We start from the raw sequence: 13,048 nt of genomic DNA on the forward strand, positions 1-13,048 counted from the left end.
CATTTTTGTTTACATAATATGTGTATATTTATTATGTATATATAAAAACACACATGAATGTATATATTTAAGAAAAATATGTTGTGTTTATATATTAAATATATTTATATGTAATATAAATTATATGAATATAAATATATACATGTAAATACATGTAAAAAATTTCAAACTATATATTGTATGTGTGTGTATTTATATATACATGATAAATACACAGTGCACACATATATATTACGCAAACAAAAACGTTAATTTTGGATGTGATGAATTGCAAGTAATCATTTGACAGCACTATTACACACTTATAGGGACTATCAGATTCAAACAACATTGTATATCACATGACAGGAAGCAGACTGGAGAGATTTAGCCCTGCGTAATCATTGTGCTTCACCTTGGTACTACACCAAATTAGGATAAAATAAACATTCACCTAGTGGTTAATAGACAAGTATGTGACAATGAAGCAGATATGTGACAAAGAACTCCTACAGAACCTAAATATAAATATTTATATAAATACACTTGGATATGTAGTTTGTATATTCATTATATTTAAATCCTTATCATATTTGTTTCTAATCTCTGACGTTTCCAGACATACCAAATTAATGAATTGTATCAAGTGAACTTCAACAGATCTATAATTCAAATGTAACAATGATGAATCATAGTTACATTTAAATAAATTTAAATGTTTGTTCTTAAGTATGATGTCATCATATTCCCTCTAATTTTTGTTTGATGACATTTCCAGACATTCCAAAAGAATGTTTCGCGAAGTGAACAAATGTGTCCGACTGACTGCATAAGAACCAAACACAAAAACACACAAAGACAGACTGTGAAAATCACCCAGGAGATTCTCTTTCTTCACAAAGACAAAGCTAAAGCACAGCAGTGCTCAATCTGTCTGTCTGTCTGTCTGGCTCTTTCTCTCTTCACATTCACTCCCCTCAGACAGATCTCACTCCCACAACACACTTCCCATCTATCTATCTATCTATCTATCTATCTATCTATCTGTCCGTCTGTCTGTGTCTGTGTCTGTGTCTGTCAGTGGGTTTTTCAGATGTCTGCTGGCGCTGTGAGAGGTAGGCGGTAAGCTGAGCCTTATAATTTTCTGGAGAGAGCTCCACACAGACACACGGATCGATACGAAGGCCCGCGGGCCGCAGTGAACCTTTATATGTGACCCGCTCTGCAGCAACACAGCGCCAAAGCAGCTCAAAGTCAGTTTATTTCTGTACAGGAATCAGATCAGACGATGCCGCAACAGGAACATGAGGAGATACGTGTCTGTTAGAGGAATGTTGTACAGTGTTTGTGAGAGACAGAGCTGGTGAAAACAACGCCTCCGTGTCTGACATGGTGTTTTTGTGTTGCATAATATCAAATAATCATCATTAATCAGCTAATGACAGCTTTGCCCCTGTCTGAGTTTGTGAAAGTGTGCTTGAGAGTCACTGGTATATATATCAAATTTCTGGATATGATCAACAACGGTTAATATATCATATCTGAATCTGATAGAGCCAATAAAATACGCAGTTATGCATAACAAAACATGCCACGTTAGGGAATAATTCATCAAAAAAAAAAAATTAAACAAAACAAAGCAAATATATTGATACAAGAAAATGAAGCATATTTTTATACAGTATTTGACAAGTAAAAAAAACAATTATAAGAAATGTACACTGAATATCTATTACAGATATATTTAATTTGTAATAAAGATATAGAATTTAAATATATTGTTTATATTTTTTGCATAAAAAAATACAAAATGGAGAGCTTAAATGTGATTATATAAAGTACAGCTATAATATTTAAATAATATATTTTTATTTTTTTAATACTTTTTTGTTTATTATTATTATTATTTATTTATTTTTATTTTATTTATTAGTATTTTTTTTTACATTGCATCATAGTAATGACACCTGTGAAAATATAGGGAATTTACCAAACAAATTAAATGTAAAATGACTGGACTATGTCTAAAAAGTTTAAATGTGATTAATGCTCATGAAAATAATATTAATGGCCCTAAAACAGGCTTAATTTTTAATGCACATTCATTAAGCTTTTTTTCTATTAATTAATTTATTTATATTATTTTATTTATTTTTATTTTTTTTGTTAAATCTGACCTGGGTGTTTTAACGAAGCCAAGTGCATGACATAACTGATCACGTGAATTATGCAGCGAATGTTTCTCTGTGTGTATTATACAACCTGACGTTCACATGTCTCCCCCTAAGTGCCTGGATCTGTCCTATCCATAATTCAAAACTCAATGTCTCCAAGCTCCGGCCCGAGCGCTTCAGGAACTTGGCATGAACTCAAAAAAGTTCCGTCATTGGATTATTTCAAAAGATAAAGCGCAAGTCTTTGTTTTAAAGGTCACAAGGTGCCTTTTATCTTCATTCTCAACAGTATATCTATTGTTTCATCACTTCAAACCTACATAGCCATCATGGTTTGCCCAGGTTATTTTGGATGCATATTCTGAAACCTCATCCACACAAGGAAAATCTGCACACACTGAGCTGCATTAAAGCATATTTGCATATGACACAAGCTGCTCCGCCGTCTGATGCTTTTAGCCCTGAACTGCTGCAGCTAATGCACCTCTGCATTTTTCATTACCAGCCACACGATGCACCGCCGGAAACACCAACCCCAGTCAGAAATTGAGCATATTTCTCATCTGGAAACCACTTCAAAAATGCAAAAATGCATTTCTATGGGTCCTAACATCTTATTAACAGCGATGAAGTAAACATTTTACAGTTAATGTATAACTGGCCATAATAATAAGCCATCACAGCAATCAAACTAATTATATACTCCTCCAAATGCACAAGAGGATCACAAGAACCCACTATTTCTCAGATTTGCTGAAAAACTCTCCTTTTTTCCAGTAGAAAAAGGCACAGCCTCAAATATCCCTAGGCGTTATCGTTCAGAGACAGACTCAATCCTTAAAGCCTTCAGAAGACTCTCAGTCGGAGTAAAAACACTCTCACAAGTAATACTGAGGATTGGCTGTATATCAGAGATGTTACACCAGACGAGATGACATCTGAGTGTGCTTTGCTTGTATTTGTGATATTAAAGGAACAACTGTTGACGTTACGCTTTGATTGGCAGCTTACAAGCCACAACAGACACTGATATATTCTGCCAATATTGCAAATGGAGGTAAACCAGCGTCGGCCAATGAACTGTCAGCTCTTCTTGTTCATTATGAAAGACTGTGGGAAACGTGATTGGGAGATTCGCTCTGAATGATTCATGCGCTCAGTGGAATCCAAGTAAACAACCATAAAGCAGCTTTTGAATGAACTCCTGCTCACTATGAAGGGAAATGCTTCAATTGTGCACTAACAGGAGTATGAATGGCCGTTTGTAATGGGAATTCTTGGGGAGGTCACATGAGGCTCCTGGAAGCTTCTGAGCTCACGGGTTTGTGGGTTCGCCAAGGAAACACAAAAGACTCTGGGAAACATGTTTTTGCAAAAAGAAAAAAAAATGTTTTTTTTGTTTTTTTTTAAGCATATTATTGCTCTTTTCTAGTATCAGGTTAAAGTAGCAGCCAATCTTAGCAGGCCAATGGGGAGTTTTAAATGTCAGAAATAGACATTTATGAATAATATATCAGCAGATGCCTTCTTCATCTGGTATGTCTCAGATTACCATTACTATTGCAGACACCGGGAAATACAGAATATTACCAATAAAATGCATATTACAAGAAATTATGTCATTCTTCAATGATGTCATCAAGTATGTCATTCCTGTTCTATTTTGTTCTCCTCTATTTAATAATAACCATATTTTTGACAATATTCTGTTCTATTCTATTCTATTCTATTCTATTCTATTCTATTCTATTATTCTATTCCATTCTATTCGTATCTATACTTTCTATTATTTTCTGTATGTCATCCCTGTTCTATTTTGTTCTCCTCTATTTAATAATAACCATATTTTGACAATATTCTGTTCTATTCTATTCTATTCTATTCTATTCTATTATTCTATTCCATTCTATTCTATTCTATACTTTCTATTATTTTCTGTATGTCATCCCTGTTCTATTTTGTTCTCCTCTATTTAATAATAACCATAGTTTTGACAATATTCTATTCTATTATTCTATATTATTCTATTCTATTCTATTCGTATCGATACTTTCTATTATTTTCTGTATGTCATCCCTGTTCTATTTTGTTCTCCTCTATTTAATAATAACCATATTTTTGACAATATTCTGTTATATTCTGTTCTATTCTATTCTATTCTATTCTATTCTATTCTATACCTTCTATTATTTTCTGTATGTCATCCCTGTTCTATTTTGTTCTCCTCTATTTAATAATAATAATAACCATAGTTTTGACAATATTCTATTCTATTCTATTCTTCTATATTATTCTATTCTATTCTATTCTATTCGTATTGATACTTTCTATTATTTTCTGTATGTCATCTCTGTTCTTTTTTGTTCTCCTCTATTCAACAACAACCATATTTTGAAAATATTCTATTCTATTCTATTCTATTCTATTCTATTCTATTCTATTCTACTCTATTTGTGTCTAAACTTTCTATTATTTTCTGTGTCATCCATGTTCTATTTTGTTCTACTCTATTCAGTAATAACCATATTTTTGACAACATTCTATTCTATTCTATTCTGTTCTATTCTATTCTATTCTATTCTATACTTTCTATTATTTTCTGTATGTCATCCCTGTTCTATTTTGTTCGCCTCTATTTAATAATAACCATAGTTTTGACAATATTCTATTCTATTCTATTATTCTATTCTATTCTATTCCTATTGATACTTTCTATTATTTTCTGTATGTCATCTCTGTTCTTTTTTGTTCTCCTCTATTCAACAACAACCATATTTTGAAAATATTCTATTCTATTCTATTCTATTCTACTCTATTTGTGTCTAAACTTTCTATTATTTTCTGTATGTCATCCCTGTTCTATTTTGTTCTACTCTATTCAGTAATAACAACCATATTTTGACAATATTCTATTCTATTCTATTCTATTCTATTCTATTCTATTCTATTCATGTCTAAACTTTCTATTATTTTCTGTATGTCATCCATGTTCTATTTTGTTCTACTCTATTCAGTAATAACCATATTTTTGACCACATTCTATTCTATTCTATTCTATTCTATCCTATTCTATACATTTTATTATTTTCTGTATACCATTCCTGTTCTGTTTTGTTATACTCTATTCAATAATATATTTTTTGACCATTTTCTATTCTATACTATTCATGTCTATCATTTCTATTATTTTCTGTATGTTATCGCTGTTCTATTTTGTTCTACTCTATTTAATAACCATGTTTTTGACAATATTCTATTCTTTTCTAATTTGTATATATACTTTTTATAATTTTCCCTGTTCTATTTGGTTCTACTTTATTTAAGAATAGCCATATTTTCAACAATATTCTATTCTATTCTATTCTGTTCTATTCTATTCTATTCTGTTCTGTTCTATTCTATTCTATTCTTTCTATTATTTTCTGCATGTCATCCCTGTTCGGTTTGGTTCTACTTGATTCAATAATAACCATATTTTGACAATGTTCTATTCTATTCTATGCTTTCTTTTATTTTCTGTATGTTTTCCTTGTCCTTTTTTTCTACTCTGTTCAATAATAACCATATTTTTTTGACAATAATCTATTATGTTCTATTTTATTTTAGAATGCATGTTAAAAGAAATGATGTCAGTATTATTCAATAATGACAATTAAAAAATATTTTAAGGCATCGCAGACAGACTAGCTTCTGAGATACCTTCAAACACACCTTCAAGCACACATATCTGTTTGCAGATAAAGCAGTTCTAGAACAAAAACATTCCATCCAATACAGTGGATAAAGACAGAGATACTGATTCTAAATTTCAAAGCACACCAAAAAGAACCAGTAAAATGTAGTTTGGCCGGAATAAAAATGCAATATTTTACCTAATAGTTATTTTTATGATTATGATGTGCGGTATCATGCAATATCAATGGCTTTCATTCCAGTCCTCACATTATCGTACAGATGACACCAAAGAGAATGTCACTAAATGACAAATTTGTGGTCAGTTTCTAGCACAGAGCTCTGGTCTGTTAGTCAACAATCAATACAGTTCATTGAGATTTAATGGAGAACCAAAGCAGCAATTAAAGATGCACTGTGCATATTAGCAAAGCCTACTATTCTCATTTTCAATCAAATATTCTCATTTTCATCTAGATCACCTCCAACACAAGAAAAGCTAAGATTATAATATGATTCTTTAAAATATAATCATAAATCAAGCCAGACGTAAATCAACTGGTTCAGCTGGTTCGCTTTGGATTTTGGGGTGGGTTTCAATGACAGTCTTTGTCTTCAAGTGCATAGGAAGGACTCCTAAAGCAGGCGTGTTTCTATGTGACTGTCAATCTTATTATCCGTTAGCTTGTTTGCTGGCAGCCGTCGCCCTGTGCTAACCTTCAGCGCAGTCCACTGCAGTCAGCAAGAGTACGCCGGCTCTACTAATGAAGCTATGAATAAACTCAGGCTGTGGGAATATAGACGAGGATGCAATGAAACTTATCATTCAAGAACATCATTTACTCTGCGACTCTTCTGTAACGCAAACATGCAGCAAAACTATTCTTGCTTACTCATATCTTTTAAAATAGCTGCTGAGGATTTCAGGAAAAGTGGATAATTAGAACTAAATAATGTTGCAAACAAGTAAACAAATGTTGCAAACAAATAGGCTTGAGTTCATGAGGCAGAATCAGACACAAAACAGCATACATCATTCAGGCCAGGGCACAGACTCCACTGCAGACGTTACCGCCTTTTCTGTATGATACTTAATGTTGCACAAGGCTATTAAAACAAAATTACTGGCACCGGCTGCTTTATTTCTGCTGTTACACTCTCCAGTACACCACGAATGCTGTTTCAGTAGCACGGTCTTAAAATCTTAAGATGGATTTGGCAAGCAGTGGGTTATTGCATGTGCCACTGTTTCAAATCTTAAAATATTTCTATATATTTACAGGATGTTATACTTGCTTTGCTTTTGCATGTTTATTTTGCTTATGTATCAATTACAAGTAGAGTTTATTTTACTAATGTAGTTATAATGTAGTTTATATTTTTGTGAATGCCATTTTTTACTACAATCAGTTATATTCTATTCTGTTCTATTATTTTCTATTCACTTTTCCATCATTTTCTGAATGTAACCTCTCTTCTGTTTTATTCTACTCTATTCAATAACCACCATATTTTTTGACAATATTCCATTCTGTTCTATTCTATTTTATTTGTATCTATACTTTCTATTATTTTCTGTATGTCATCCCTGTTCTATTTTTGTTCTACTCTATTCATTAATAACCATATTTTTGGCAATATTCTATTCTATTCTATACTTTCTATTATTTTCTGTATGTTATCCCTGTTTTATTTTGTTCAACTCTGTTTATTAATAACCATATTTCTGACAATATTCTATTCTATTCTATGAATTTTATTATTTTCTGCATATCATTCCTGTTCTGTTTTGTTATACTCTATTCAATAATAGCAATATTTTTTGAAAATATTCTATTCTATTCATGTCTATACTTTCTGTTATTTTCTGTACGTTATCCCTGTTCTATTTTGTTCTACTCTACTCAATAACCATATTTTTGACAATATTCTATTCTATTCTGTTCTGTCCATATCTATCCTTTCTGTTATTTTCTATATGTCATCCCTGTTCTATTTTGTTCTACTCTATTCAATAATAACAATATTTCTGACGATATTCTATTCCGTTCTATTCAGTTCTATTCATATCTAAACTTTTTATTATTTTCTGTATGTCATCCCTGTTCTATTTTGTTCTACTCTATTCAGTAATAACAACCATATTTTTGACAACATTCTATTCTATTCTATTCTATTCATTTTGTTATTTTCTGTATATCATTCCTGTTCTGTTTTGTTCTACTCTATTCAATAATAACAATATTTTTGACAATATTCTATTCTATTCTATTCATGTCTATAATTTCTATTATTTTCTGTATGTCATCCCTGTTCTATTTTGTTCTATTCTGTTCAATAACCATATTTTTGGCAATATTCTATTCTATTCTGTACATATCTATTCTTTCTGTATGTCATCCCTGTTCTATTTTGTTCTACTCTATTCAGTAATAACAACCATATTTTTGACAACATTCTATTCTATTCTATTCTATTCTATTCTATTCATTTTGTTATTTTCTGTATATCATTCCTGTTCTGTTTTGTTATACTCTATTCAATAATAACAATATTTTTGACAATATTCTATTCTATTCTATTCTATTCTATTCTATTCTATTCTATTCATGTCTATAATTTCTATTATTTTCTGCATGTCATCCCTGTTCTATTTTGTTCTATTCTATTCAATAACCATATTTTGGCAATATTCTATTCTATTCTATTCATGTCTATAATTTCTATTATTTTCTGCATGTCATCCCTGTTCTATTTTGTTCTACTCTATTCAATAATAACTTAACCAGATGTTTTTTTTTTTTTAGATATTCTATTCTATTGTTTTCTATTCTTTTCCATAACATAACACAACATATTATAACATTGGTTGGCAATGCTCTATTCCATAATATCACCTAACATAACATAACACAACATGACATTACCATATTTATTAATATTGTATTGTTTTCTATTCTTTTTCATTACATAACAACATAACATAATATTCTATCCCACAACAGCATGACACGACTAGATTTTTGGCAGCACTCTATTCTACTTTGTTGTTCAGTTGTTTTCTGCTTTGTTATTCTCTATAGCATAAACCCACAATAGGCCTATTGTTTCAAAAGAAGATAATAAGAGGAGAATGACCTGTACCTCCTGCAGTTGCTCCAGCTCCTGTCTGAGGGTCTCCTGCTCGGCCTCGAGCTCCGCATACTGCTGTTTGAGGGTCTGGTTCTCCTCCAGCACCGCCAGCCCGCACTCCGCCGCCCGGACCTTCTCCCGGTTCGCCTCCGCGAGTTCGCGGGTCAGCCGCTCCACCTCCGCCCGGTAATGATCCACCGACTCCCCGCATCCACCTCCACCTCCCCCAGCAGCCATCGGCCCGGCCCGTCCCCTCCACTGCGCTGGATGGACGGATAGATGAACGGATGGATGGAGGCACCTACACCTCACCCGAACCTCCAATACAAAGTCAATGATCCGGACATATTAACAACAAAAGACGAATGAATTGAAATCCGAAGATGAAATCATCGCGATCCTTTCTCTCTTTCTTTCTTTCTTCCTCTTCTTTTTCTGCTTGATCATGGGTGTCGGGACGCCATCATCACTAGGATGGAGAAAAGTGGCCCAACTCACTTCGGCTCTCCTCCTGCTGTGACGTCAGCGCATCTTGCTGCAGCCCCGTGCTCCTGCATATGAATCGAGTCCGGCCGACGTTGCTTAGTAACCTTCCGGGAGCGCCCAGTCACGCAACGTAATTAATATTCATAAGCTGCGCTTCCACTAGACGCCACATTGCGTCATTAATATTCATGAGTTCAGCCTTTGTTTGCTATTTAGTCATTATTTCTGACTTCATTTGTCATATTAACTGATGTGAACTTTAAAGTTAAGATTAAAAAATTACGTTATACAGTTACAATCAACAATAGGTTTTTTGGTTTGATGTAAACAATACATATTTCAGTCTGTTTGAGGAGCAATTCGCTAAAAATACCACAAGAGGGCAGAAGTCTACTAATATTGATAATATTGCAATACAAGACTGCATATTAGTTATATTATTCACATTCATGTATATCCTTGTCGTATTTAGGTCTACTTACGTCACTGTTCACTATGTTCGCGTTTTTCGTTCCACAGAAATCCCTGATCCAACATTTGCATATGAGTCAGCAAATATTGATTAATCCCCATCTATTGACCAATTAAAAACCGGATTTTCTGCCGTAGTCAGAAGGGTTGCGCTGATAAGAGCGAGATAATAAGACTTAACTTCATTGCTTAGAGGCTGTAAACACAGATAAACACGAAGGTGAAAAGTTGAACATTTGGAAGAGTAATGATGTCAAGGCAAGGCCACAGCAGTAAAACAAACACGAGTGTGTGAAGGTGCAGAGAAGAGTCGTGAACGCGCCACAACACGAAGCACACGAATCAGTATTTCTAGGGCTATTATTGTGACTATTTTTTCCCCTCGTTAACGTGAGGATTTTATTACACATTAACAAAAATAGAGTTGAACTAAAGCCGCTTTAATAATAAGTCAGTCTCTGGTTAAACAGCTGTTTTGCGAACTTCCGCCATTTCCCGCCAAATTTGATTTCCGATTCGCAAATGAATCATTCTTTCGAGTCGGATCTTTCAATGATTGTTTTGAAATCCCAGAAAATTGAATAAACAATAAAAAATATATTGTACATATTAAATAGTTGCATAATTTGCTGTGCTTTTTACTTTTAGATATTTTTTTCCATATTGTTTATAATAATTAAATCAAATATAAATGCTAGATTTATCCAACATCTAATGAGAAACATTTCTTAAAACTAAATTTTAAATTGTGAGCAGTTCTTAAAAAAAGTACTTTAGGAGATTCTCGAAATAAAATACTAATATATGAGAAATCTTTTTAATAAATTGTTTGATCCGGTTCCAAAAAACACTATGAACGATTAGATGATTCGCTTGCGAATCGTGCTGAATCTTTTGAATCAACAACTGACTCACTGAAGGAACATCAGTTTCTGCAAACTACATTTTAAGTAATTAAGTAATATTTTTCCATTCTTAAAAAATACTTTAGGGGATTCTCAAAATAAAATAATAATATATGAGAAATCTTTTTAATAAATAGTTCGATCCGGTTCAAAGAACCAGTAACGATTAGATGATTCGTTTACGAATCGTACTGAATCTTTAGAATCAACAACTGACTGACAACAACTGATTCACTGAAGCAAGAAGCAGCATAACATCAGTTTCTGCAAACTAAATTTAAAACTGTAAGTAATTTTTCGATTCTTAAAAAAATACTTTGGAAGATTCTTAAAATAAAATACCAGTGTATGAGAAATATTTTTAATAAATTGTTTGATCCGGTTCGAAAAAACAGTATGAACGATTAGATGATTCGCTTGCGAATCTTTTGAATCGTGCTGAATCTTTTGAATCAACAACTGACTCACTGAAGCAAGAAGGAACATAACATCAGTTTCTGCAAACTACATTTTAAGTAATTTTTCCATTCTTAAAAAATACTTTAGAAGATTCTTAAAACAAAATACCAGTGTATGAGAAATATTTTTGATAAATAGTTCGATCCAGTTCAAAGAACCAGTAACGATTAGATGATTCGTTCACGATTCGTACTGAATCTTTTGAATCAAAAACTGACTGACAACTGACTCACTGAAACAAGAAGCAACATAACATCAGTTTCTGCAAACAAAATTTTAAATTGTAAGTAATTTTTCAATTCTTAAAAAGGTACTCTGGAGATTCTCAAAATAAAATACGAATGTATTAGAAGTCTTTTTAATAAATTGTTTGATCCGGTGCAAACAACCATGAACGATCAGATGATTCGTTCACGAATCGTACTGAATATTTTGAATCAACAACTGACTCACTGAAGCAAGAAGCAACATAACGTCATTTTTCTGCAAACTAAATTTTAAATTGTAAGTAATATTTCAATTCTCCAAAAAGTACGTTAGGAGATTCTAATATATAAGAAATCTTTTTAATAAATCGTTTGATCCGTTCACGAATCGACTCTTTTGAAGCACGTGGACCGTGGACTTGAATGTGCTGGATCATTGCTGAAAATTAACTGACACTCATTAAAAGTCAATAAATACCCCTATTAAAACTATTTAAAACTCATCTATGCCATCGTGTAATTTACGAAATGAGGTAAAAGAATCAATGAATCATTTTTTAGCAGAACCTTTTGCTAAATTCTCTCCTCTTTCTACCTAGTATGGTTAGATCAGTATGCTAGTTCAAAGAAGTGTTGATTTACTGATAAAAGTCATCTTTACAATCAAACTCCCAGAAACTCCCACACAATGTAGGCCTATAAAATACATGTGTAAACTGTAAGAAAATATTCCAGCTCAGATTTTGTGTTCACCTTTTAGTGCAAAGTCACTTTGAATCAACGTGTCATAAATGATGACACACAAATGACATCCATGCCAAAGTCCAATAACAAGTTTTGTTTATTTTAGCATTTTATGAGGCATGTTTGTGCCCAAGTTCACTGTTCTGTGACGTTTTGGATTTATGTTTTAAAAAAAAGAGTTGATATACACAATACAAATTAGCTTAGAATCCAAGTGATATTCTTTTAAAACAGTGTTAAATTAAATTAAAGTGCAATATCAGGCCAGGGTTTGATTTTTGCTGTTATCTGTCATTTGTTTTCCTTCAGTATTCAACATGCAGTCACCCTTGCGTTTGCCCTCTTTAACCGTCCTGACCCGCCTGTGAACTCAGTCAAATTAAGATAAGGCTGAACTTTATGACTTAAGAGCCAGTAAACCAATTCAGTGATAATTAGAAATTTCGACAACAAAATTCATTTATGGCACCATATTCATTCATTCAAGTTTACAAGTTCATTTCTTGAAGGAGTTGATAACATCACGATACGGCTTAATAGAATACGATTAGTTAAATACATATTTAGGTTGTTTAATTAACCCTAAACACACGCATAAGCCACGATTTCACAGATTTAGATGTGAAACTGAATTGCAGATGTCATGTTTGTCAGAAAATAGATCTGTGTGAGCCTGGATTTTCTCTTGCTCTTTTCTCAAGATGCAAATACAGACTGGAAATGATATGTCATCAAGTGGATTCTGGGAATCCATCAGTTCGGTCGGTGAGTGCCGTGTCACAAATGATTTTATTCACTTAGTGGTTTTATCAGGGTTTTA

General features: G+C 32.6%; 1 protein-coding gene across 11 annotated transcripts in view; it reads right to left on the reverse strand.

The window, feature by feature from the left end:
* The window catches only part of LOC127164369 (protein bicaudal D homolog 1), a 34,683-nt gene extending 25,186 nt beyond the window's left edge, over nucleotides 1-9,497 (reverse strand). For 8 of the 11 annotated variants that reach the window (XM_051108284.1, XM_051108282.1, XM_051108281.1 and 5 more), the window contains exon 1: nucleotides 8,964-9,497. In XM_051108284.1, coding sequence (XP_050964241.1) covers nucleotides 8,964-9,194 — 231 coding nt within the window. In that variant the 5' untranslated portion in view covers nucleotides 9,195-9,497. The remainder of the gene's footprint in view (nucleotides 1-8,963) is intronic. The other 3 variants (XM_051108285.1, XM_051108278.1, XM_051108276.1) reach the window with 1 other exon arrangement.
* Between the last annotated feature and the right edge of the window lie 3,551 nt (nucleotides 9,498-13,048).

The sequence above is a fragment of the Labeo rohita genome, chromosome 4, assembly GCF_022985175.1.
Source record: "Labeo rohita strain BAU-BD-2019 chromosome 4, IGBB_LRoh.1.0, whole genome shotgun sequence".
NCBI classification, from domain to species: domain Eukaryota; kingdom Metazoa; phylum Chordata; class Actinopteri; order Cypriniformes; family Cyprinidae; genus Labeo; species Labeo rohita.